This window comes from Nyctibius grandis, chromosome 4 (genome assembly GCF_013368605.1).
Source record: "Nyctibius grandis isolate bNycGra1 chromosome 4, bNycGra1.pri, whole genome shotgun sequence".
In the NCBI taxonomy this organism is placed as follows: Eukaryota; Metazoa; Chordata; class Aves; order Nyctibiiformes; family Nyctibiidae; genus Nyctibius; species Nyctibius grandis.
Window position 1 is genome coordinate 53,332,193 of NC_090661.1, and position 22,290 is coordinate 53,354,482.

At 40.7% G+C, this 22,290-nt stretch overlaps 1 protein-coding gene across 1 annotated transcript in view; it reads right to left on the bottom strand.

Moving 5' to 3' along the window:
• Positions 1-22,290, bottom strand: part of KCNK10 (potassium two pore domain channel subfamily K member 10) — a 73,813-nt gene that overhangs the window by 20,877 nt on the left and 30,646 nt on the right. Inside the window, 4 exon segments of the mRNA XM_068399397.1 lie at positions 8,002-8,162; positions 12,789-12,906; positions 20,984-21,171; positions 21,174-21,311. Of these exon segments, the coding sequence (XP_068255498.1) occupies positions 8,002-8,162; positions 12,789-12,906; positions 20,984-21,171; positions 21,174-21,311 (605 nt within the window).

Below are 22,290 nucleotides of genomic sequence, written 5' to 3' on the forward strand. Positions count from 1 at the left end.
CTGAGTAAGTGGCTGTTTGCTCCTACTTTCCTATTCTTCTAGCAGTGTCTTCACATCAGCTTCACTTAATTTCTATCATACCTAACCACTTCTTCCAACTGCTCAGCCTCGTCTTTAATCTCCATCTGGCTTCTTCCCTCCAAAGCTTTCTGCTTCACAACCAACCTGCCATTTGCTACAATCGCATCCTTTTCTCTGCCTGTATATTTTCCTGTTCATTTAAAAACATTGTTTACAAATCAGTGTTTCCAAGGAGTCTTAGTACACTGAGGCCCTGTTCCTGGCTGGCTTCTATGGTATCAAAGTGCTAATAACCAATGACAGAATGTAATTAAATCTACTGTCTTCACTGCAACAATAAGAAATTCTTACTACATTATGGAAATGTAGGATTCTTTGCTCGTGACAGATTTTTTTTATATTTCTCAACCATTTTATTTTGGTGGAAATGACCCAGGAAATTGTTAGGCTAAGCTCTGAAGACTGAAATTTCAACTCATAAATCTAGTATCATTTTGGAATAATACTGCGTATGTACACCAATAGTTGAATTTCACACCCGATCCTAACAGAATTGTCCAGAGACAGGATGCCAGCAGATGGCAGATTGATCATTGCGCTGGACTGTTCCCCTTTGGAAACTCTTGAATGATTTTTTTAAAAAAAATGTAGCTTTTTTCCTTACAGAAAATCACAATTAATAACAGTATATTATAAAAGAAAAAACAGAGTGTTAATATCCTCAGCGGGTTTTTAGCAGCTGATGTAATAACACACTGATGCTAGCTAGTAATGAAATGCAATTAAAAAAAAAAAAGAGAGATTGTGTTGATTTTCGGTATATTTTGATTAGATGTCAGGAAGTAGAGAGAAAACTTTTCCATCAGTCTTCCATTAACTTAATCTGCTCAGAAATGCAAGTGTCAGGCCATATATTCAGAACAGATAGGATCTTACAAGCTAGCATATTACTTAGGTTATAATACATTTATCTATGAATCATGTCCCAGATTTTTAATTCAGTAACAAGAGTGAAAATCCAGAATAATTTCACTGGTTTGCCTAAGCAGTGATCTGGAGTTGAATTTCTGTCTTTGGGAACGATCTCATCTGAAAGTTTGATTTAGCTGTCAGAAATGAGAAGAATCAATGCTGATACAGGGCTGGAAGAGAAAGCGCAGGGTGGGATCTGCCTGGCAGGAAGCAGACGGGGTCCCTGGGCTAAGGCATTACTTTAGTGAAGAAGAGGTAAAGGTGGTACTTCAAGGAAACTTCAAACAACTTCTTTGAACAGCAAACTTTGCTGAGAACTCACTCACCAGTCCCGCACTGGTGTCAGGTATAATGCTACGGGTTTGATGTGAGCCAAGGGAAAGGAGGAGAGGGAGCAAGGGGAGAGATAATAGAGCAAATGGACGGACAGAGGGGAGACAAAGAAAAAAGACTGTATTTTTAAGTGTTCCTCCTCTGTACAGTTACTCTCTTGTACAACAATTCTTTCCGAGGATCTGATTTCCATTCATTTTCAGGTAAGGAATTTGTAAAGACAATTCCTGTCACTTGTACAGTAACAAAAGGGATCAGAGAAGCCAAATTCTCTAAAAAGAAGTCAAATCTCTAAGAGCAAGAGTAGCTAGGCTAGATCTGATGTATTCAGAAAGACAAACAACAAAGTTTAGAAAAGGTAGAGCTTTGGCAGTTGCTAAAAGAAAGCTTTCCACCAGCTCAGTGGGACTTCTTTTACTCCCACCCAGCCCCATCTCCCGAATAAGAACTACTTTTCCCAGGACTGTTTCAAGGTTAAGATAATGCCTACTGCTGTCTTTCAGAAAAAGAAAAGTGTATGTCATTTTCTTAACACTTAAATGTCTCTCAAATCTAGAGCAAACCGTTTTTCAAGAGAACAATGGGCAAACAGGTTCTCTAAGATGAAAACCTGAAAGACAGGTAGCAGATGTGTCTGTTCTGACAAGTCCCTGCTTCAGTGAAGTGTGAGTTGTTTACAGAGGCATTGCGTTTCTGCATAAAGTAGTGTATTTTCTTGAGATGTGAGCTTCAGAGGTGCAGCCTTGCCACCATCTATCTCTGGCTGCTCACACACATCCCTGTATTACAATTCACACCCTACCAGCTGTCTTGCCAGACCTGTCCTCAGCATCATGCTGTAAGCCAGAGGAGTGAAAGCAGTAACCAAGTCCAGGAGCTGCTCACAGTGGCTTCAACTTAGAAGCCAGACAATCCTGGAGTGCTCTCAGAAGCACGCTGTGCCCAGGCTGAATGCATGCATCTGCACTGAACTGCAAGATGGGGGAAGATCTGTCAGGTTATGCTCATCCCATCTACTTCCAGTAAGAATCTAAACACTCATTAAAAGCTTTGAATAAAGACTGTCTGAATATAGCCTATATTTAACTCATGATAATGACAGCTGCTGCATGCTGTAACTGTGCGCTCTGTCTATGGAGTGCTTTCCTTTCTATCTTTAGATGCTTGCAGCCTCTGTGTGTACAGAGCAAGCCAAAAGGATGGGGTCTGTTCTGCTGTTTATTATAGAAACAGTCTCAGGTCGTTCATAAGATCCCTTACATATGTAAGATAACGATAATGTTTTTATGGTTTTATGTTACATTGGAATGCATAAATACACACTTCATTTATGTAGTGTCTGGAAAGCTTTGCCAGGTGAAAATTATTTATAAGAATTATCAATTTTTTAGTTAGATTTTGAGTGGGTACATGGTTTTCTCAGATGGGCTGAGAGAACTGATTCATCACTGAACCCAGATAGTGAATGCTTGTGACCAGTGCATATAGTGAATCTGGCAACCCTGTACGTATCCGTTTTCTGGGGAATCAGACTTGTACGCATGTGAGAACAGACTAGTAACCATGTCCTGCCCCAGATTATTGAAGATGGGACATACAGGAATAATCAGTAGCTGAGTAGGTAGGGCTTGCATGGGGGACACTGTGGTTTATGTCTTTGGCCTGGTTGATGGTTGTTTACTTGTACCAAACACGATCACTCCAGTAGGACAGATGGCATAAACTAGCCAATGCGTGGTGTTTGGGATACGTCCTCGTATCCCAGGCAGCGTCACTCTGCCAGTGCCTCCCTTTCCTAAAATGGTACATGAAAGGTTCCTGGTTTTACAAAGCATTATTTTCCTATTCAATACTTCCAGCCCTACCTAGTCACAAATGAATAGTTGTTTTCCTGGTTATCTACACACCGAAATAGTGGCAACATTTTGGATTACAAGATGAGCATGTGCCCAGTTCCTCTGCTGAAATATTCCGTCAATACTGTGGGGGTAGTGTGTATTTGATAAGAGCAGATATCTTTCTCCCTTTATGGAGTTCAAATTGTTCTTAATATTCCCACAGAGTGTGTGGGCTGATCACTGCAATAGCTAAATGTGGCATTTTTAGGCTCTAATTTGTGCTCCTAATCAATGTAGGTTTGGTGGGGCTCCTCACAGGTCACGTCAGAGGCAGCAGAAGTGCACTACCATAACTCCTCTGGGAGGAATCCTCCTTTCATCTTCCCAGCTATTCCAGGGGATGCCAGGGGAAGCTGTCCCTTGTGTGGCATGGGCTCCATGCTCACAGTTACATTGTTGGATGGAGCAAGAGACCTGTTAAGAAAATGTGTTGGGTGAAAAGATTGCTGTGTTGACAGAGAAGCCTTCCTCTCCTTCCCACCTGCCAGTGTGTGCATACTGCCTATTACCTAGCTTCAAAAATGATCCTAACCACAATGCAAGATCAAGTTGCCTTCAAATCCCATACACCTGTACAGATGATGACAAAGTTGCAAGGATTTTAGGAACTCTCGGCTGCCCTGACACCAGCTGCGTAACTTCCCTAAGGGTGAACGGGATGAACAGAGGCAACTGGAGACAGAGAGAAGCAGAGTGTTGAGGCCTATGCACATGGAAACTTGATTTATTATAATGTCCAGGACACATGCAAAGTTTCTTCCCGTTCCCTTCCCCAAGGATACAAGCTAGACTGTCCCAAATTCTGGTTGAGGACCCACTAGAAGGCAAATAACACAGGTAGCTAGTGAATGCCATCTCAGAGACTCAGCGACAAGGCCTGTGAGGGCAGACCTAGCACTGATTTTCATTTCTGATAATTTCTTTTCAAAATGGGATGATTAGAACTGCATATGATATTCATGGTGCAAGTGCAACATGGATTTGTGCAGTGGCAAAATGGTCTTTTGGTTTTCAACTCCTTTGCTGACACTTTTTTTTCCCTTTTTAACTGCTGCTAAGTTTCACAGTGTTATTTTCAGACAACCATCCATAGTAATCCCAGGTCCCTTTTGGAGTAGTGAAATTTGATGCTCTCCCTGTATGAATATATTAGGATTTATTTCCTCAAACTGAAAAAATATGCATTATTTTGTATCATCACCAACACTGGATTCCATTTATCATCTTATCATCCTTTTGCAGTTTCCATTTTAGCTATCCTGAAACATCTAGAAACATAATTTGCAGACACTGTCACCTGCTTATTCATCTTCTCGTCTGAACCATTCCAAGCCACCTCCGTTAAAACAGTAAGGTCCCAGAAAGGATTCCAGTAGAATCACACCAATAATGCTACCATCTATTCCTAATCTCCATTTACCCTTTAAACATGTACTGACATGTGAGACCTTCTCTTTTACCTCATCCCAGCTTCATTTCCCTATAGCTTGTGATGAAAAAAACATGTCAAAGGTTTTCTGGAAATTCAATTTGTTATGTCACTAGATCATTGATACACACTCAGTGACCCCTCAGCTAGCTCCAAAAGATTTGTGAGGCACACCACGCAATATTTTATTATGTTTTTCAGTGTCTTTTTAGTGTAAGTTTGTTCCTTCTATTTTCCTCCGAACTATTCTCCTAATTTTTACGTCCTGTCATTAAAGTTTGTAGCAAGGTGCTTTATGCCCACAAACATGCTGAATTTGAGTTCATTATGGAGACAGTTACAAAGTAAGAAACAAGAGTTACCCATTGAACTACATTTTGTTCACTGCTCAGGATTAAATCAAGAACTGTTACTCCACTTGTGGGTTCATCTGATTAGGTCCAAACATTTATGGAGCCTAACAATGTAAACACAATGTGATAATAAATTACATAATTACTAAAATTATAATGATTATTATATCCTACATTAGCTAACAATATAAATTATGTCTCATGTATAATACATTAATGATCATATATGATATGACAAATGTTATGTAAATAATCATATAAAGTGAAACCACTGATATTAAGACTAGTCACTAAGATGCATGTAAATTGTAAACTATATCAGGAATGTTTCAAATAGCTGAACTTCATTACTAGGAATATTGAAGGAAATTATCACAGAATCATAGAACCATTTTGGTTGGAGAGGACCTTTAAGATCATTAAGTCCAACCATTAACCTAGCACTGCCAAGTCCACCACTAAACCATGTCCCTAAGCACCACATCTACAACACTTTTAAATACCTCCAGGGATGGTGACTCCACCACTTCCCTGGGCAGCCTGTTCCAATGCCTGATAACCCTTTCAGTGAAGAAATTTTTCCTGATATCCAGTCTAAACCTGCCCTGGCAAAACTTGAGGCCATTTCCTCTCGTCCTATCACGTTACCTGGGAGAAAAGACTGACACCCATCTTGCTACAACATCCTTTCAGGCAGTTGTAGACAGCAATAAGGTGTCCCCTGAGCCTCCTTTTCGCCAGAATAAACCACCCCAGTTCCCTCAGACGCTCTTCATAAAACTTGTGCTCTAGACCCTTCACCAGCTTCGTTGCCCTTCTTTGGACTCGCTCCAGCACCTCAATGTCTTTCTTGTAGTGAGGGGCCCACAGCTGAACACTATTAAAGGTGCGGCCTCACCAGTGCCGAGTACGGAGGGACGGTCACTTCCCTAGTCCTGTTGGCCACACTGTTTCTGATACAAGCCAGGATGCTGTTGGCCTTCTTGGCCATCTGGACACACTGCTAGCTCATATTCAGTCAGCTATCAATCAACTCTCCCCAGGTCCTTTTCCGCCAGGCAGCTTTCCAGCCACTCTTCCCCAAGCCTGACACTCCTGCCCAACTTCGTGTCATCTGCCAGCTTACTGAGGGTGCACTCGATCCCCTCATCTAGATCATTGATGAAGATGCTAAAGAGAACTGGCCCCAATACTGAGCACCAGGGAGCACCACTTGTGACCAGCCACCAACTGGTGGCCAACAATGGTGTATAACCCTGTCCACCAAATCACAAGAGAATAGATATAATGGATTTATGAGAATCAAAATAAAAGGAATAAACATACATCTTGGCTAAACAAGGGGACCACAGATCTCTAAATTGCTCTGGAAACTAACAAAATACCAAGGAGGAAAAGAAATAGTTTAGATGGTCATAAACAACAAGCAACCGCATTAACTCAAGAAAAGGAAGGAGTACTTTGAATATCAAAAGAACTCCCATTATGTGCCAAAGGGCTATATTCTGTATGAAACATTAATATCTGCATTCATCTGTGAATCTTAAAATACTTTAAGTAGAGCATTTATTATTTTATTCATAAACTATCATGCTGACAGTTTAATGGTTTTGTCCACATCACCCAGAAAGCCAATACTACAGCTGACAATTAATCAAAGATTTTCTGACTTTCAATTCATATCATGACTTCGAGATTGTAGTTTTTCTTGGGCAGAAGCAGGCTGGAAAGTTCAGAGATTCCTTTGAAGTGAAGCAGGTATAATAAGAAGCTAAGTAAAAAAAGAAACTAGGGATCTTAGCTACTTCTGTTTTTGCAGGCCCAACCTGAGCCACCTTTCAATAACTCCATTTTCATTTCATGAAAATGTAGGCCATTTTCAAGTGCTCTCCAGTCAGGCATGTACATGCTTCCTCACCCATAATCACTAGTCACCTTTTCCCACATTTCACCTGAGAGATACTCCTTATGGCTGGTCTGAGACGCTTCACAGTAGTTTAATGAAAAGGGAAATTGCTCATACTCCAGCCTAATACTCAATTACTTCCTTTCAAAAACAGTTACAAGTAATTTACTCTCATCTGTGGGTATGTTTTGGAAATAGATGCCTATTAAACTAACCAGCTAGGACAGCTTCTCATCCACTCCATCCCTGCAAAGACATATCTCCAGTTACACCACCTCCAAGAGAAGCATCACACAGGTCACTTCTAGAAGTTCTGCTTCAAGGAGAGAATCCCTGAAGTGAACCATCGGCAAATTAGCAAAACAGCATTTGCTAGGTCTGCAGCACCGCTTGCGAAAGAATTGCTTACAGTGATGCAGGCTCGAAAGTAGAGAGCATTGGCAACATGAAGGGAAATTACGTATGAGAAATTCTACACAGAAATCTAGTGTAGGATGTATCCATGGTAGGCAAGGCAGGTAAATACCATGAGGACAATTCCAGTCAGTGTCATTATGCCAGTTTTTGCAGCTGCAGATCTACTCCAAGGCATCTGTCCTCTTGCAGTGAAAGCATATCACTCAGCCATCTCTCTTCCTACATTCACATTCACTCCAGTAACCCTGCTTTCCAAGTCTTTTAGGCTTTTTTAATAATACAGTCAGGACCTACTCTGCATCCCTGTTCCTCCAGAAGTTACACTACCTTTTCTCTGTTTTCAGTGAATGGATGTACATGTCCAAAGCAACCTGTGGTGTTTTGAAGGCTGTTTTACAACCAGACCATGTAAGGAACCTAGCTTAGGAGATACATTCCCCAGAGACAGCCTCAAGAAGGAAATTCAGAGCCTGATCTCTAACCCCTGCACCACCATCTAGAGAAGTCTGTTTCTCTCCACTGACTACAGAGGCCCCCAAGGACATTAAGCATCTTCTCAACTAGACATGTAAATATTTCACGGTGCCCAACATGTAAAAAGGACTGCAGGTAATAGCAACAGAATTAAAAGCAAGTTATACAACACAAGCAAAAAACTGACAGTGAACTTACTCTGAAAACTTTTTCCACCCTTGCGATACCCTTTGCAAAGATGGTTCCAAGTTGGTCTCCAATCCCAGCCAGCAAGAAGCCAAACAGTGGAATCCCAAAGATGGCATACAAGATGCAGAAAACCTTGCCTCCAACAGTGCTTGGTGCAATATTCCCATATCCTGAGGAGAAAAACAATTGTCAGACTCTCAGAACTTATACATGACTTTTTAGAAAAACTAATGGGTTTAGAAAAACTGCTGTTCCTGCAGGCATACCTTTGTTCCACATGCAATTCCCATTCACAGACTTTCCATGGCATGATGTCATTTCCCAGGCAAGGTACCCCCTGTGATTTAGTTCTTCTTGTAGGCTCTGTTGCCCATATTTTCTATAGATTCAGGTCCTATCTAAAGTTGTTGCTTAATTAATTAATCTACCTTGATTTACATGGCACAAAAATCCCTCTGTGCTGGCCTGGTGCCTGCACACTGCTGCTCCTCTTGGGCTGTGACAATGACTTCCTGATGGGAGTGTGATTCATCCGACAAGGCTCATTTTTAGTGGTTACCTCATAATTTCCTCAGACCCTCATCACACTGACTAGTTATACTGCAGCCTTCAAACTGTACCCACACTACGCAAATCTGCCCTTGAACTCTTTGTTCACTTCCCCTTTCAATTTTACATAAAGAGCCTAACATTTGTATTTCATGAGTTTTTTTTAATAGCTTTTAACAAGGAAGTTTTTAAGCCTTCCCCTTGAAGATCCTACTTTATCTAGATTTATATTTAAAAACATTATTGATTTTAGAGGGCTCCAGCCCTCTGATCATCTTCGTGGCCCTCCTCTGGACTCGCTCCGACAGCTCCATGTCCTTCTTATGTTGGGGGCCCCAGAGCTGGATGCAGTACTCCAGGTGAGGTCTCACGAGAGCGGAGTAGATGGGCAGAATCACCTCCCTCGACCTGCTGGCCACGCTGCTTTTGATGCAGCCCAGGATACGGTTGTTCTTCTAGGCTGCAAGCGCACATTGCCGGCTCATGTTGAGCTTCTCGTCAACCATCACCCCCAAGTCCTTCTCCTCAGGGCTGCTCTCAATCCATTCTCTGCCCAGCCTGTATTTGTGCTTGGGATTGCTCCGACACACGTGCAGGACCTTGCACTTGGCCTTGTTGAACTTCATGCAGTTAGCACAGGCCCAGCTCTCAAGCCTGACGAGGTCCCTCTGGATGGCATCCCTTCCCTCCAGCGTGTCGACCGCACCACACAGCTTGGTGTCGTCGGCAAACTTGCTGAGGGTGCACTCAATCCCACTGTCCATGTCGCTGACAAAGATGTTAAACAGGACTGGTCTCAATACTGTCCCTTGACGAACACCACTCATCACCGGTATCAACTTGGACATCGAGTCATTGACCACAACTCTTTGAGTGCAACCATCCAGCCAATTCTTTATCCACCAAGTGGTCCATCCATCAAGTCCATGTCTCTCCAATTTAGAGACAAGGATGTCATGCAGGACAGTGTCAAATGTTTTGCACAAGTTCAGGTAGATGACATCAGTCGCTCTTCTCTTATCCACCAGTGCTGTAACCCAGTCGTAGAAGGCCACCAAATTTGTCAGGCACGATTTGCCCTTAGTGAAGCCATGTTGGCTGTCACCAATCACCTCTTTGATTTCCGTGTGCCTCGGTATAGTTTCCAGGAGGATCTGCTCCATGATCTTGCCAGGCACAGAGGTGAGACTGAATGGCCTGTAGTTGCCCAGGTCTTCCTTTTTTCCCTTTTTAAAAATGGGGGTTATGTTTCCCCTTTTCCAGTCAGTGGGAACTTCACCAGACTGCCACGACTTCTCAAAAATGATGGATAGTGGCCTAGCAACTTCATCTGCCAGTTCTCTCAGGACCTGTGGGTGCACCTCATCAGGTCCCATGGACTTGTGCACCTTCAGGTTCCTAAGATGGTCTTGAACCTGATCTTCTCCTACAGTGGGTGGTTCTTCATCCTTCCAGTCCCTGCCTTTTCCTTCTGCGACTTGGGTAGTGAGGCTAGAGCACTTGCCGGTGAAGAGTGCGGCAAAAAAAGTCATTGACTACCTCAGCCTTCTCTATATCCCTGGTAATCAGGTCTCCCATTTCCTTCTGGAGAGGGCCCACATTTTCCCTCATCTTCCTTTTATCACTGACATACCTATAGAAGCATTTCTTGTTGTCCTTGATGTCCCTGGCTAGATTTAATTCTATCAGGGCTTTAGCTTTCTGAATGTGCTCCTTGGTTGCTTGGACAATTTCCCTGTATCCCTCATGTATATTCACCATGTATTGATGCTACAATAATCCTCTGTTAGGGTAACCTGAGGCTGTTGAAAAGATGACAGATTCTGACCAAGACATAATTATCTAGCTGCATAAACTGAGTGAATACTCTCATTTTGGCCTAAGCATGTTTGGGCACGTTTGGTTTCAACTCCTAGCCTTGTAACTCCAGATAAAACATTGGGAACACCTGATACTGGCAGAAAGGCAGCTCTCCACCTGTCCTGTGCAGTAAACTACCTGTAGTCACCACAGTTTGTTCAGGCACTTCTTCCGTTCCTGACACCACCCATGTGAATTTAACCTTAGGAATCTACGTAGAGCATTATGACTCCAGTAGCCATGCTATTTCTGTTAAAATGTTAATGTTAAAGAGAAAAAACAACAATTGTAGCAGTAATATTTTCATATTTTTATTTAAGATCAGGTATCTTTATTGAAATGTTATAGAGATTTCTATTCTGACTATACGTAATTATTTGAATATTAAAAATGATTACACAATCACAAATCACTGATGAACTGAAGTGGAAACACAGAGCATCCAGAGAGACGTCTCTTCATCTACAGTAATTCCTCCTGGTCCTTGGGAATTAATGCTGGGCTTCCAGGTCCTAATCCGGTCAGGTTTGTGATACTGGCACTGGATATATCTGTCATGGGATGGTGAAAGGACTATGTTGACACACAACACTGCCTCCCTGTCAACCCGCAGTCCTTTTCATGGCTGCATCTGTGATCCCAGATTTCTCCTAAAAGTCCAAGAAAATTCAGGCCAGTGGACTGAGGTTGACCAGGTAGTCTGCTGAGTGTCTGCCTAAAAGGAGCCCTAACAGGGCTCTGGTGGATAAAATAAAATCATTTTCATGCCCAGACACAATACATAGACTTTATGCAGCCTATAAAAAACTCATTCATGGAGAATTTAAAGCAAATATGGGCAAATATCCAAGCTCTTTTAAATAAGTTATTTAAAAAGCAGATGTCAATAATATGTCTACATAAACTACGCCTACATAATGGCATTTATTTTAATGAGTAATTTAAAAGCTTGTCACTTGGGTCTATTGAGTAAACAAATATTAACGGAGGGTTTTCTTACATTTGATTCAGAAATGTTTTCTTTCTCACCACTTGCTGGTTTTATGCTACCATTAAAAATACATGGTAATGTAGCTTAGTATATAGAGGAACACAGGGACGGGTATGCTCTATACAATCACCCTTTCACCCTCACTCTGACAACACAGAAAAGGCAGAGCCAAAGGCACAGACTCCACTGCTTGAGATGATCACCACAGCGAGCCTTGTAGCTGCCGCAGGATTTTTTTGTTGTATTAGTTGCATAAAGAACTTGCAGAATTCAGTCAGATTCTCACACTTTAATGAAGAATTACATGATTATCGGATTATTTGTCTATACAGTCACTAGTGTGTGTATCACAGCTGTAATACGGAAAAGCACTTTATCGCATATTTAAATTAGAAGAACACTCAAAGCCAATGCAAATAAAAAGCAACAATTTGCCAGTGGTTTCCAAATAAACAGATTTCTTGACCTCTAACCATGATGGCACTGAAATCAAGCTTAAAATTATCAAACCACTGTATAACTGTCAGCAGTTTAACCTCATCATCAATGTCATCACAACTTGTTCAGCTGCCTGAACAATCTTCAAGAGAGGAACTGGTTCACAGAGGAGAGGATAAAAACCTTAGTATACCTAAGGCCAGCATTCAGAGATCAAGAGACTAAGTACATTGGATACAATGTATAGGGGACACAGATGACATGGGCCTGAATAATGAACTTACTAAAATTAGTGGTTCAAGAGAAGTAAATGGAGCAGTTCAGTATGCCCTTTATCTAATACAGAGAAATGTGTCAATATTTCAAGGCCATGAATTCTAGAATGGAAAAAAAAAATAGGGTTTTTTTTTACACAATGTACAATTTGTGGAATTCCTTCCAATTATTAGTATGAAAGCGAGGAAGAATTTTAAAAAGGATGTGATACTTATATGAACACATTTCCAGTTACAAGGAGTATGGTATAAGAAGACTTAATTATATCAAACTTGAGAGCATAAGCCAAAATTAATTTATGTACTTGGGAAGAAAGTTACCCTTATGGGTAAATTAAAATATTAAAATCCAAATTCCCAACAACCATACAATAGTTATTTCATCAGGTACTGGTTCTTGAGCTTTTTAGTGAAAATTAAAACCACCTGCATCTACATGAAGAACAGAGTTATAAAGCCTTAGCTACATCAGTGCTACTTGTTTTCAGTTCAGCATTGCTCTTCTACCCTAATTATATAAACAGCTTCTGATATTTACCCAGAGACTCAATGCCCTTGACACTGAGAATTGAGAGAAATACAGTTCAGACACTTTATTTCTTTGTAATCTACCTTCCTCAAATTTATTTCATTGTCCAGGTCTCAGTGTGACTATGAATTTTAAAAGATAAACGTAAATATACCTATAGTTGTGATGACTGTTCCAGCAAAGAAAAAGGCACTTCCGAGGTCCCAATGACTGCTGTTGTTAGAGGAATTTCCTATGGGACTGACTCCTGCATTATCAGCATCAATAGCATGCTGCAAAAAAGAGACAAGAAATCAGCCTTATGCATGCCTTACCATATCCTATGCAAGTCAGTATAGGCTCCAAAGGGAAATCTCTAGGACCATGGGAACAGCTTAGATTTAAACTTTTTAATACCTGCTCAAAGTACAGTAGCATCCTCTGAGCACTGAATATATGACTGAACTAAATAGCTTTTAAGGTGGAAGAAAGATACCATGCATAGACAAATGACAAAAGATACAAAGCAATTGAGAAGTGGAGGACTGACACCACAAAGAGATCCATAAATATTGTTCTTGTAGCAATAACTGCCAAAGGAAAAATTCCCCAATGGGAACAGCTGATGTTAGAAGCAGCAAGAAGGGTGGTAAATACAAATGATGTTTGTGAAGTCAACTGAAGCTAGTCAGCCAAGGATTTTAATTCCCATACAATTAATAATTGATTAAGTTATTTATATTTTATGCTAACTAAAGAAAAAATAGGATCTTTATATCCCATTTGAAATGAACAAATAGGATAGCTATGGAAACATCATGAAACATCTTTGTGATCAGCTAGGACTCCCCAGTTGCCACACTGGACACGGTCACATGTCCACAAATACAGCATGGTACAGAGACTCTCAGCTAGTGCTTAAATGAACTAAATCCAGAGCAGAAGCTGAGGTAGCTATACTGCTTCCTGGTCACTGTCCTATGTCTTACACAGCACTGAATCAAACCAGGCAGACATATCAGCCTGCTGAACGTTTGCTTGGGAATTTCTAAAAATGCACCATATTGTATCATGGGGACATACACATTTGCCTTCCATTACAGCTTCACAGTCCAAAGGAAGATAGAGCTAAATACATCAGCCTCCAAAGCACAGAAATAAATCTCTCATCAGCATCTGACACATTCAGCTGAATTGCTCCAAGTTCACTTTTGAGATGCCCTTTGGTACATATTCTCTAGTTGCTTGCAGATCTCGTGCAATCTATTGCCTGTCACTCTGGAACAGCAGCTAAAATCACTGCCTTTCAAAGCAAACCTCTCCTTCCCAAATATTCCCAACTGAGATTCAATTCCATAAAACCAATGCAAAGGAACCAAGCTTCTCTCTTTCTGCTTCTTACCATTTCCAGCTCTTTGCCTTCCTCCCGCTCTGTTCCAACTGCGCTTCATGTTGCTATTATCGTGCTACTCATGCTACTGCCAAATCTTCCCCTTCTCTCTCACGCTGGTATTTGCTCCTCCTCCTAAACATTGCCACCAGCCTTTAGCCTTGGTTATTTCAGTGAACTTATTGCCGGGCTCAACAGGAAAGGCAAAGTGCTGCTTCTTACATTCTCTCTTTCTTTGACTTTGTTCAACACAGAATTCCCACCTATCAATACCAGTTTGTTTTGACCTTTCTTATTCCATTTCTTTAACCACTTCTCTTTTCCCTCTGACTTATGATCTATGAATTGTCACTGTGATTTTTTTTTATTTCACCTTTTTCTATACAGTCCATGTACAAAGCAAATTAATCATTCTATTTTACCATTGCCCTGCTTCTCATCTGTTCATGTCTATGATTTCTCTCCTGATCTTCTCTACAACCTCCTATTTTCTTGTGCTTTTACCACTGACTTTTTAATACATCCACTTAACACCTCTTCTATCTCTAGCTTTCATGCTACACTTTTCTCCTCATGCACCTCTTCCCTCTGATGGCTCATTTATCACATTTTTTCTTTTCTTCCCCTTCCATTTTGCACTTTTCCTCACTCATTTTTGCCTATGTTTCCAACTGACAAAGGTTCCTCTACCACATTTTTTTCCTCGAGCTGGTTTCAGCTAATCTGTTCCCCAGTTGTTAGTTATTCATCACATATTGCCCCACAAAAAGGGAAAGGAGTGGGAGAAGAGGTGCTTGGGCAAGAACAGAGACCAGGTATATCCAGAGAGATCAGTATGGGACAGCCTTTTTTAACACTAGAGCTGCTACATGCCAGGCTAAGCTGATTGTGAAATTACAGCATGAGCAAGCTCCAGACTAGAGTGGTTGCATTTCATATGGGCAGAAGGCCAGGGTTTCTCAGCACCTGTCTGTACCTCAAGAAAGAGGGATACAGAGAAAGGAAATGTTTAGGACCAAACCCTTTGAAAGGGCTTCTGTACCAGTTGCTGGAATATTGCAGGTGGTGTGAAAGCAGAGATCATTTGTTTCTTTACCGAGAAGAGTGTAAATCAGCGTAACAGACAGGTTGCCTGTCTAAATAGGCCATGACACATTGTCAGCTACGCTGGCATGTTACTTCTGCCAAGGAATGTTGCTTGCCTTCCCCTTGAGTGTGTGAATGCCAGCGAGCTAATTACAACACTTTAATCACATTTGAGTTTACATAGTTTAGCAAGTCTATTAGGGCCAAGCAGTAACCCCTGAAGTGAAGGAGTGTCCCGTTGCCTTAGATAGCTTTGAGCTTCTCAGGCTCTCTTCTCATCCAGAACAAATTCATTTTTTCTTTAAAGCTTGACTGACATCATTCACTTATAAATATCCAACTATCGTAATGCTATCTGGCTGGCAGTGGTGGGGTCCACAGCTGCCAGCTCCCTGTATCCTAGGGTGCAGGTGGTCTTCACTGTGCTCAGATACTCACACATCTGAACCTCCTTGATGCACGAGTGAGTACATGCCAGCCTTCACTAACATATTAGATGATACCTTGATCACTAATTAAGACAATCATATCAAGAAAAGTCTAGATTTTGCACATAGGCAACAAGAGAGCTGGGAGCAGGTACAGCTGAGGAGGAGACAGGAACCAAACAGACTGTTTCTGGTTTCTCTGGGAAGAAAGGCTTTTATCTGATTCACTTGTTCTTATTTCTCTAATTTCTCCACTAAAATCCCAGGCATGAAGAAGACAAATCTTTTCCAAGGACAAGCATAATACCCTTCTTGAGTGCTGAGCTACTCAAAGGATGTACCCTATGTGTAACCAAGGATAGGAATTTGATAAGAAAAGAAAATTCTTGTCATCTTTTTTCTAGTTCCATTAATTCCTCTCCACAGATCATACTAATCCAATAATGATTATCTCCCTCTACAATTCTTTTCCAAGCAGATTCCTATCAAGCATACAAAAAGTTGTTTCAATTGCCTTTCATGCTCTGATGTTTCTCTATGATGATTATTAGCATGCTTCTCATTAACAAGCAGCTTTTAAGGACCAGTTCCTTAATAACTTTTCTTTATACTCCCTACCTCTCTACTTATTCTCACCACCCCTCACAGAGTGATTAAGGGATCCTCATTATAAATTCTCATTTATTCACTTTTCCAAAACAGCATTTTTAAGGACCAAGGCCAGCAATTTTTGTTCAGGTATAATCAAAAGTAGAAAGCTTTTAAAGCATCCCTTAAATATTTCTGCCTACCCCATAAAGGTCTCTAGGTGACAATCAGCCAGATAGTGATCTACCTACACTTATAGTGATTCGATTGTCATGCATGCACTGTGCCTGATGGCAGACCTACAGCATTCAACAAGGGACATGCACAGAGATCTAAGTCCAAAGGGCTTAGCTCCCTGCAAACTTCTTAGCTGAGTTCTGGAAGTAATGTAGCTACAGGACAGTTGCAGACTTCTGCAGCATCCTAGGCTCAGTCTGTCTCCTATACAACTGGAGTATCTCTGGACTGGAGTTACAAACTAGTGTGCACCAACTTAGACAGAACCCAAGAGATCTGAATTCTTTTTTCATATCCTTTTAGGGGGAATTACGTAAATAAAGATCAGAGCAGAAGGAAGTTGGGATATATAGAAAAAAACCTCCAGAGGCACAGGCAGAAGGTTCAATAATCAGATATTTACCATTGTTTTTCTTCACAGTTCAAATAGTCTTTTCCTATCTTCACCAACAGACAAGTCTTCACCATAGTTAACTCAAAATACATTTTTTTTTCTGCCCCATCTAGAGCTTTCTTCTAGCACATGAAAGCCATACAAGTTCTCTTCATTTTACAAGGAAACACCCTGAAAAGACAAGCTGGCTTATAACACTAATGAACTTGTTAAGCAGCTGAAAACTGAAACACCTTTACAGGATGTTCCCTTTCTTGCTTACCTTCAGGCAAAAGTAGCTCAGAACAGTAATCAAAAGTGCCTATCCAAAATATGAACTCTTACTAACATAATTAGCAGTAAAGCCTGACTAGCTTATTTCCAGCTCTGCTTTCTTTTCAGCTTACAGGCTAACTCTAATGAGTTGCTGTAGTCATTAGTGGACATTGATAATATGACTTAGTTCCCAGGTGGGTGGTTTCTTTTTTTTATACTATAATCACTCACACTCCTAAATTAAACCCTGAAGGAAAAGGAAGAAGAAAGCAGCCCGCCAATAACCTAAGTAACTTCTTACAGTAGCAAGCCATTCTATCTTACGTCATTGTGCAGGGCTCATTATGAAAGCAAGGCTCATTACAAAATTTTTTACTTGTACACGGTGCACAGGCTACATAGAAACAGAATATGAATACCCTTATCAGGTCCATAGGAGTTACTTTGCCGAAACACATTGATGGTCTTCCTGCCTGCCTCTCCTAATGATAGATTACATCTGATCTTTCTGAGAGGCATGACCTCCCCATTATACACCCTAAATGTGAATTATTACAAAGGCAAGATGACTTCTTTTTGACCCCAGCAACTAATAAGCTTATGCTACGACGTATAAGAACAAAACAAAAAGGTTTTGTAATATGCTAGCAGGTGTAACTATCAATGTTATTTTTCTTTTCAACTGATGTCCAGTCACATCAGTCCTACTGCCTTCTGCTATTTGTTCAAATGGGTACAATACAGCTAAATGTACTTGAAATACCTGAAGTTTCATTGTCTTTTAGCATATTCTAGGTTTCACTTCTCTCTAACTCTGAAAAGTTAAAAGTGTTAAAATAGAGCATATGATTTTGTCATTTTCTTATTCTCACCATGCCAAGTTGTAGATCACATAAGGCATTATATAATGAACATGCTTCACTGCAACAAGTGTCTTCAGAAGCAGAAATGGGCTTCAAAACGTACAGTTAAGAACTTCCACTTCAGGTGACTTTAGACAATATAGACTGCACTGTGAAATACTTGCTATTGTTAAGAAAAAATTATCTATCATTGTGTTAGTATTAAACAGACCTGAACCAAAACCCAAGAGATAAATACAAATTTAAAATATTTTGAATGTTCCTAGGGATTTGCACTGCTTTCATCACTATATTAGTTCTTAAGTCTATGAATGAACTTCACAGTCTGGACTCAGCAATTCACATTTGCGCTACCGGTGCTAATATTATTGGAGATCAAGTTGGAAAGGATGTCTCATCCACACTAAATTTTAACAGCTTCCTCATACAGTGCCGTACATCTTCCTTATAGGTTTTCCAAAGGAGAATCATTTGAAATATTGAAATCTAGGCAAAGCAATAAATTTTTCCATCGTTAACCTTGTAAAGATCATGACACTCCTCCCCTCTTCTCCTTAAAAGATTGTTCCAGAGCCACCCCCACAGTAAAAGGATACAAGCCAGTTCTAAGGACTCTCTTTTTGTATTTTTTCCATATTCTCCAAAGCACAGAGGTGAATCAACACAGTCATTCTGGAGAGTATGATTTGTGTTCATCTAAAGGCTTTCAGGTGGTCAAATAACATTAATTATAAATAGCTCCCTCAGCAGTAGCCAGGTGCTAACTGCACACAGCACAGCAGCCAGGACCCATGGAGGTTGCCACGTCAGTCTGAAATCACAGTTGTAAAGGCAGATGCAGCATTTGGTGCAATGCAGAAATGCATTGTGCCAGCCAGGAAGATGTCACTTTTGAGATCATCAACGTGAAGGCATGAAAGCACAACGTTAACCCCCTGACATTATCTTCAAGCAGTGGTTCACTGTTCTCCTGTGCAAGTCAGTAACAATCAGAGTTTTCTATATCAGCTTACCCAACTACATCCCTGGAGCCAGTTTCACTCCCAGACATACAGAAGAATCCAAAGGAACTTGTTCTTTATTGACAAATCTGCTTCAATATTTCTCATCACTTGGCCTTAAGACATTCACATGCTAAGCTGCTGAACACATTTAATTTACCTTTGCAAAATGATTTCCAGTTAGCCAGTGTAATGCCTGAGGACATACTGAAATCTCAGGCGATTATAAGATTTGTTCAGAATACCTGCCTTCTAATGACACAGAATGCCTGTTTTTTATTTTAGTGTCACCACTTTTGAGGTGAAAGAAGGGAAAATATTTTGTAAAACAAAGAATTAAAACTGGCACATAGCTTAGGCTAGAGAATAGGGGCTATTTAGAAATCTTTGTACTGCAGTCGGTATGCAGGAGTCTACCATCCCGTTGAAGTGCTTTTCTTATTGTATCTATTACACATTTTGTGTTCTGCTAGAAAAGAAAGAATTTTGCATATCTTTTAATAGTGACATTCTCATCAAGGGAATACAAACTTCTTGCTTTTAGTATTTTTTTTAAATCATTTAATCAGGCAGCACACATTATACCTAAGGAGTTGAGGGAAATATGGATCTCTGCAACACTGCCATGAGAAACACATCTGAACAGAACACCCCTGAACAGAATTCACGCTGCCAGCCAAACATGTTCACCTGTCTTTTGCAGAGAGATGAAGGATGTGATCCAAGCCATCCCTGATCCAAAAACTGTATAGTCACATAAGCACAATACTGCTTCCTGCTGAAGCAGGTTTGGCTTCTTAGCTACAGTACCAGGCTGCCCAAAGGTACAGGTACACAGATTCTGACTCAGAACTGACCTGTCTTCTGTGAACACAGAGCACAAGCAGGGAGAGCCCATATCTATCTCCAAATAAATGGAAAGAATTTGTTTTGCTTAGGAGACAAAAGAGCATTGCTATCTGTACGTGTGGGCAACAGAGAGGAATCAATTAAGCAATGGGACATCATCTGTGGAAGACCAATTACAAGGAAACTGAACAAGTTTAAGCTGAAAAGTAGGAGAAAGCTTTTTCCATCACAGCAATGAGATACTGGAACAGCTTCTTAGAAGAAATACTAAGCTTATAAATTTGATTCACTTATAGAAATGGTTTCATAACACAGTTGGGTGGATGGACACAAGAATCCAGGGGATAGCTCTGTGTTCTTTCAAAGAGCCTGAAATCACAGTGGAGCTCTAGTACAACACCCCAGAGTGAAACACATTGTGCTCTTGGAAGGCTCAGACATGAATTCAGGTCTGAAATATGAATCTGAAGTTCAACCTTGGAATATATTCTTAGGTATCTCTGATTTCTTATCCAATCTCTGTCTTCTCCAGGCTAACCAATAGGTTACTACATGGGATCCTAGAAGATACTCTACTGAAGTCTTGTAATATCTATAATACTTTCCTTGTCTAGAGTTTTAATCAACGAAAGATAACTCTATCCTTGCTAGAACTTTCTTCCATGTTATTCCCTGTTCCACTTATTCCTACATACTTCATATTTATTTCCTTCAAAATTGATGCTAAAGCTTTGCATACTAAACCAGACTAAAAATTCTGTAGTTCCTAAATGCCAATTATTTTCAATTTTTAATTGTATACCTCACCATTGTTCATTTACCTAAAGTTTGCAATAGCAAACCTGCAAATTAATGTACCAGTAATTTCAGAATTCTTGGCTGAATATTTATTTCAAAATTCCCACCTATCATTTTCTGTTTGTTCTCCTGGTTGCTAAGTTTCATTTTGGAGGAAGAATTAAGAACTTAATATAATTTGAAAATTTACAGAGATGATGGGCACCTCTCACAAAAATGTCTTCCAGATACTAAGTTCTGATTTTCTTTGCACATATTTTTCATTAATCTAGTGAATACATTTAACCTCTATTTACAATGTTTTGGAGACATAGTTTCTGTTTCCTGGACTTTAAAATGACTGGGAAAGAGCCTGCTCTTCACACTGCCCATTGTGAGGGCTCTGTGAAGAGTTGTGTTCCCCACCAACTCAGCTGATCAACGAACCCCCAAGCTGTTTATCCTAACTTCCAAGAAATACTGTCTTCTTCATGTGGCCTACCTGAATCAGCGTCTCCAGCTCTAGCTGGGTCACACAAACATGCTCCCGAAGAAAGTCAGCCTTCTCTAGCGCGATTGTGTTCTTCTGCCTGCTTTCAAAGGGCTGCTCCAGGGCACGGAAGACAAGTCCTCCTGTCACCAGGTAAACTACCACCACGACAAAGATGGCCACCACTGTTTTCCACTTCTGACTGTCTGTAGGCCTTGAGAAGGGGCTTCCATGCTAGCAACGACAGTGGCTCGGGAGGAAACGGAAAGTCGTGGAGCTGGGTAATGCCCGTTAGTTTTGGGCTCAGGTTCACAAGCCGGCACTGGTGAGGGAACAGCCACTGAAACACAAAGTAAAAAAATCTTATTCAAAATCAAATCCCTAAGGGCATGACCTTGATTTTTCATATACAACCTTCCTAAATACTACTTTCAAGACTCTCACATAAACCATGTTATTCACATAGATGCAATTCTTCTCATCTGGAAGGCTCCATGTGTGTTTTTGTCCATCCATACCACAAGCCACCTCAAGGGTTGCTTCATCCATTACCTCTAGAATGGATAGGCCAGTTGCATAACCATAATTTCAGGATGCAGAAAACTATTTATCCAATAAGAACATGAAAATTTTCACTAGTTAGGATATAAATACACAAGGTGGTTTTTTTGGTGAGGGACCATGGCAGTGATTTATGTCCTTAAGTCATAATACTATTAATAGCGCTAGGAAATTGAACTGTTAATGATCAGTGGTCACTATCTGGCCTGGTATTGACAGAAACAGAAAATGCTTTGCAAACCACAATGCTGTTTGTTTGGCTTGCCAACATAAGTAGGCCCATATTATTTACATGGATTCACAAAACAATCACTTCTGAAAATGTTCTTAAAGCCTGGAAGCTTCACAAATTTTAGCATAAGTCGTTCTTCAGCCAAAGCATACTAGATATCCACGGTCAGTCACTCACATGTCAAGCACGACGACAGACCTCCCAGCTTGGGACTCAGACACATGATTTTAGCAGCACATCAGAGACAGTAAGCCCTGACTTCCAGCCAGACTTACTAGCTTGACCACTGTGTCAAGCTACCAACGCATCCAAATCAAAGCTGGCTCACCTCCAAATAATTCAGGTGTCGGCATCAGACTTCCCCACTCTCTGTTGCCAGTGTTAGCAATGGCAGGATGAGGCTGGGTTCCTCAGCATCCACTGGTATAATGGTACCACATGCAGGCTTTAAAGATGCTGGATTCATTTTAAACCAAATCCCTGCTGTAATCTTACCACGGTGCAGCTGTCACTGGCCTGTAATTTC